Raw genomic sequence first — 6,282 nt, 5'->3', positions numbered from 1 at the left:
TTTTTGATATTGAACTTACTTAATAAATATGGAGGTACAAGGTTGTTCATAATCTTAAACATAACAATAGCTTCATTTATATATAATCTTTCATCTAAGTTCATCCAATTTAGACTTTGTAGAGCTTGAGTACTAGAGTCGGTTTGAGATTTGTTTGTAATAACTTTTGCTGCGCGATTTTGAAGAACTTGTAGTGTTTTACTTTGAGTTATATTTGAACGTCCCCAAACAACATGGCAATACTCAAGATGAGGAGCCATAAGTGATTTGTATAGTTTGCATTGAATTTCTATTGGAAATATATTATTAGTCTTTTTTAAGTAGTACAAGCTCTGCAAAGCCTTAGATTTTACATTATCGATTTGTGATTATTATCTAATATCACACCAAGGTGTTTACATTTATTTACACGAGAGATTGGTTCTCCATCTATGTTAATGTTGACTTGTAAGTCAGATAGTTTACTTAACCTCTGTCTTGTTCCAATTAACATAAATTCAGTTTTTTTAACATTTAGGCTAAGTTTGTTGCATATGAGCCATCTTTTAAGACACAATAAGTCAGAATTTATTGTTTCAGTAAGGTTATTAATATTATTGGAAGTGTAGTATATGGCAGTGTCATCAGCATACATAGAAAGAGAGCATTTATTTACAGCATTAGGCAAGTCATTAACATAAAGGAGAAACATTAATGGTCCTAGGATGGACCCCTGAGGAATTCCACATACACTGTATGTGACTTTCATCAGAAAAATCACCATTTACATTGGTTATATGTACACGATTATGCAGGTAGTTTTCAAACCACTGAATAACATTTGAATGAAAATTGAAAGATCTTAGTTGATAAGAATACTGTGATTTACTGTATCAAAAGCCTTTTTCAAGTCTATCATTACTAACCCAATATAATTTCCAGTGTCAATGGCTTCTAGCCAGGTCTCTGTGATATTAAGCCTACTGATGCTAATAATTGCCTTCGGGCGCGAAATATTACACAATACTTGTTTTCATTAAATTTTGGAAAAGGTATCATTTATCAAAAAGATCACCTATAATTCTTCAAAGTGTAATTATAAGGTAATCTGAACGAAACAAAATATTGGTCAAAGGCGCGGCGTGCTAAAAAGATTTGTCCAATTGACCGGAACTCTCACACTGGTGGCGCCAACGGGAGGGGGCAGGGCTCGTGGAGAGCTGCCACCCCTCCACCGTCGGGGAGGATTGACAAAGTATTTCCTGATAAAAATAAAACCCTACTGAGAGTGTACAAATACTCTTACTTTCAGATACTTTTAAAAATTATTTAAAAAAACATTTATTCATTAAGGCATATGGAAATCATGAGGTTTCTTAAAGTTCTAGAATTGTATAGTATACTTTTTCCAGCATTATCTTTGGGGTGCCTCTGTCTTGGTTGTTGTCTCTGAGCACCCGGTCGTCTGTGGCAAGGCAAATTTGTATCCTGTTCCTTTGTTTGGTCACCTAGGTAGGGGTCCGGGACCGCGACAGAACGAGAACGGATGGGGACCCTCCAAAGAAATTGCATTTTTTTGTCAGGCATTTGTATGATTTGTTTTCATTTTTTTGAATGCGCCTTGAGCACTCTTGAGTGGTATGTGCGCTATAAAAATCCTGTTATTATTATTATGTTATACATAATCAAGGATGTTCATATTTAAACACGACCCGCTTGACGACCAAGGCCAATGGATGATATAAGTTATGCAAAAAAAGACAGATATATCCAATGTTTGACCCGTATTATTCAAAGGAAACGTAAAAACATCGATCGTGGATCAAAATAATTTTCGGCACGTAAAACTGAATCAGCCAATAAATTAATGATAATGAAACCGAGGTGTGTTTATCGTACAATACAAATTTAATTAAAAGAGAAGGTAATTTGAATATTTATTGTTAATTGTTTATTGTCCTTGATTCCAGATACGGTTAATTTAGTTATTAACAATAGTTTATTAAAATTTATATAAAGTGAGTGACCATGGTAAACTGTTTTTACAATCAATACTAATAGTACAAATTTACTTAATTAACAAAAAAAAATAGAATTTATATATATATATATTGTTAATTATCTATAATAATATTTGTGATGACACCGCAATATAATAAAATTATTTAGGAAACAAAAATAAATAAATGGATTATATTGTTACTCGTGTATATAAAACCTGGTGTCGTGTGATGTCCAGCGGACTGTAGACATTCCGTTCAATTGAGAGAGAAAATGGCCAAGTTGTTGCTGTTACTGTTTTTGGTAGATTCGTTTTTTGGTGGCTTCTGTCACAGCAAAGAATGAAATCAACGGTGACATTGTAAACAAGATGAGATTTGCAATTGAAACAATCAATCAAAACGAATCGCCAGAGAAGTACATGCTTTCCAAGATTACCTCGGTCACTGAACAGGTAAGTTAGTAACGAGGCACGTTAGACCACGTCCACTTGTATACAGTTTCTATAGAAGTCTATACAATGAGTCTATCAATTTTATCTATATATATTGTATATAGAAAACCATTTAGAACTGTATATAAATAGAAAAGAAAATATATTTTTAAAATCTATAAAATCTCTTTAGAAATTCTACAAAATATCTATAAGCATTTATAAAAATTCTCTATATACAATTTATATAAACCTTTATACAAAATCTACAACAACTCTATCAAAAAGTGTCAGTAAGTGTACGGATTTTTGTTGGAAGTTTTTGTTATTAAAAAGAATATATTTATGTTAAAGCACTCGGAAGTTCGTTTTTCTGTCAGACGAATTTGTTTATGTGGTAAAACATAGATATACAATATGGAAATCATCATTATTTTAACAATTATTTTTCCAGGTTACATCTGGATCTCTTTACAGTTTTGTCTTCCAAGCTTGTTATACCAGCAGCAAAATGTGTTCCGATGGTGACGATGTAAGTATATGAGCACTTGGTCGTCGATTGAAATGCATACGTCATATCTGGACTATCAAACTAAAGTATGTGATATGCCAAAATATGCTGGTGATATGACATCATCGTTTAAACATATGAGCACATCACATGTTTGTCACATAAAGTTTGATAGTGTAGAAATCAGGTTTTTATGTAATTCTAGAGTTTTCAAAGATGTTACATACAGAAAAATGTCAATATTACGACCCTTTCACGATGCTGCAACGCATTGATCATATATATCAACACTATTATTAATTGCCAAGACACTTGTTAATATGGCCGTTTGTCTTCATAGACAATCTTCCACATCCTTTTCTCTCATAATTAAATGCAACATTTGTTCTTGCATGATATATTATTACCAGCTGTTTAATTATGTTTTACATACAATTTATTAACTTATTTTGTATTGCAGATAAAAACGTGCAATGTGGAGTTGTGGGGGAGAGAATGGTTGGCAGATGAGGCTTTTAGGAGGATCGTTAAAAAGTTCGGACCGCTGCAATCCTACTGAAAATAACTCTATTTACATGTAAAATATGGAATGATAGTATCTATAATGATTATGTTATTGTTGTCGTCACTGTCGTTGTCGTCACTGTCGTCGTCGTCGCTGCCATTGTCGTCACCGTCGTTGTCGTCACCGTCGTTGTCGTCACCGTCGTTGTCGTCACCGTCGTTGTCGTCACTGTCGTTGTCGTCACTGTCGTCGTCGTCGCTGCCATTGTCGTCACCGTCGTTGTCGTCACCGTCGTTGTCGTCACCGTCGTTGTCGTCACCGTCGTTGTCGTCAATGTCGTTGTCGTCACTGCCGTTGTCATCTTTGTCGATAACAATTACAACAATGTTTAATGTGGAAATCAGTCACAAAAATGAATTATCAAGTTGAGTTGGATATGAATGTATAAAATATTGATTAAATATAATGTTGTTTGATATTGTAATGGTTTAAATTGTTTTATTTATTATTTCGCATTATTTTATTATTATTTATTCAGGCAAAAGATACATTTTACAAAATATAATACAAATCAACAAATTAAACAAACACGACGCAAGATGAAAACATAAAATCATAGTCACTAGCTGCCAGGAAAGCATAAAAGCAGCCTAAGCCACTGCCACCAATTAGGTGTGTACCTCCAACCATTGTTGAAAGATAGATAATCCTCGTTGATCTGCTATCTTTGTCTTACTCTACTCTTTTGTCAGTTGACTTGTATTAGCTCTTCACAATAATAATATAACATAAAAAAGACAATAAATACAGCAAGTCTAAGTTTGAAGTGAATTTTCTTGTCGTACGTGAGATAACCCGGTTTGCATACGTTACGTATTTTAGCTTTGAATTCCGTTATTTAGAAGGCCTATCTAAGTTATAGCCTACGTTGATATCGGCAGTGAAAACCTGTGATGGCATATCCAGTTTGACCTCTTAATTTGTCATTGCGTGAGCCATAAACTCTTTCTGTTCTCAAAAGTTTCTTAAAATTAATAATTTGTTGTCCTTTTTTGTCACTAGAGTCGTGTATGTACTTTTCTTATCATTGTCATAAATATCTAAAATTCTATACAACCTAATCTTCTTTAGTCAACCATATATACTATTTTAACTTCATCTTTTTGACTTAGTAAGCGGTTTGACATTCACCAATAACAAGCACTATAATTTGCTTAACAAAGGCTACAATATCAGAATAATAAGTGCATGAATCAGTCCGTTTCGTATTTTGACAGTGCATTTCGTTCAAAATTATTGAGAGAGAAAAATGGCAAGTTTGTTTTTACTGTTTTTGGTGAATCCGTTTTGGGTGGCTACTGTTAGAGCCACACTAATGACTGGAGGAATACAGGAGATTGAAATTAACACTGATATTAAAAACAAGATGGCGTTTGTAATTGAAGAAATCAATAAAAATGAACCTTCTGACAAATACGTAGTTTCCAAGATTACCTCTGTCACTGAACAGGTAGGCCTAAGATGTTAATAAATCGGAGGCCTGCAAGCCTCGACAATGTAACTCAATAGTAGGCCTAAGTGCCCGTAATTCGGCGGAAATAACGATTGTGCGCAGCTAATCTAAACTACATAGTATACAAAATACATTATAATATTTGTTGTGTTGTAAGAACGGTTCCCATGTTTAATTCTAAACATAACAGTTTTTACTTTGGTCTAGGCTGAGCATTTACAAGTTTAGGTTACCTTAAGACAACACAATAACAATATAAATAGAATATACGATAAAACTAAATGAATTCATTTCATGAACTTTTATTTACAGCAGAAATGTTGTCAATACATTGGCAGTAGAATATATAAAAAAAAAAGAACTTACGTTTGTGTCGTATATACACTACGTCGCCATCTTAAGATAACACAAATTCACTAACTTAGGTAGTACCGTTCATTGTGTAACGACTAGTATTAATAACTAATAATTTGTAGACTTTTACACACATAACTTGAAATATTTGTCATTTTTTCCAGGTTGTAGAAGGGTCTCTTTACCGATTTGCCTTTGAAGCATGTTATACCAATAACGAGGAGTGTTCAGCCGATGTATGTATAATGAGCACCTCTTTTGTAGTGATTTCCATATATTTTAAATTGCGTAGCACATATTGGAACATGGGCGTAATGTATCAATACTATTATTTTCAAAAATACTTGTTAATAATATATTACCATCTTAGTTGTCTGAAAAATCCCCAAAATTCTCTTCTATAATTTGCATTTGTTTTACGAGATGTCAGCTGTTTAAATAAATTCTTAATTTCATTTTCCATTGCAGATAAAAACGTGCAATGTGGAACTGTGGGTGAGAGGATGGTTGGCAGATGAGGCTTCAAAAAAAATCAAAAATTTCAAATGCGATTCTACTAGTACTACTGTAATATAGTGTTGGGTTGTTGAGGTACTAATGAAGACTCTGACTCGCTTGACTGTCGTAACACATATATTGTTTATTCAGTATAATACTTCAGTACAATATACAACTATAAGTATATATATAAGGAACGCGGAGGATCAATGATGCTGTCGGTGAGGTGTGAAGTGTGTTAGTCTGCTGTGAGGTGTGTGCTCCGTGAGGTGGCTGTAAGGTGTGTCTGGGCCCTTCTGAAACTTGGGAGTATATTGGCTCAGTTCATTTGCATAATGTCATTACATCATCTGTGAGGGTAACGATTGGTCCTAAGTTGATCCAGGGGTGTTTAAGTGGGAGTGATTAACGGTATAATAAGGTATTTCTGTGATGGATGACACTGTCAAATCTCTGCTTAAAACTGTCATTATCTAATTGTTTTACGA

General features: G+C 33.7%; 1 protein-coding gene across 1 annotated transcript; it reads left to right on the top strand.

The window, feature by feature from the left end:
- Positions 1 to 4,704: 4,704 nt before the first annotated feature.
- On the top strand, positions 4,705 to 5,872 carry LOC140061323 (uncharacterized). Its single transcript, XM_072107833.1, has 3 exons — positions 4,705 to 4,939; positions 5,461 to 5,532; positions 5,765 to 5,872. The coding sequence occupies exons 1-3, from the start codon at positions 4,739 to 4,741 to the stop codon at positions 5,870 to 5,872; spliced, it is 381 nt and encodes a 126-aa protein (XP_071963934.1). The 5' UTR covers positions 4,705 to 4,738.
- The last annotated feature ends 410 nt before the right edge of the window (positions 5,873 to 6,282 follow it).

This window comes from Antedon mediterranea, chromosome 10, assembly GCF_964355755.1.
Source record: "Antedon mediterranea chromosome 10, ecAntMedi1.1, whole genome shotgun sequence".
Taxonomy (NCBI): Eukaryota; Metazoa; Echinodermata; class Crinoidea; order Comatulida; family Antedonidae; genus Antedon; species Antedon mediterranea.
The sequence above is the reverse complement of the archived record's forward strand: the minus strand, read 5'-3'. Positions and strand labels throughout refer to the sequence as shown.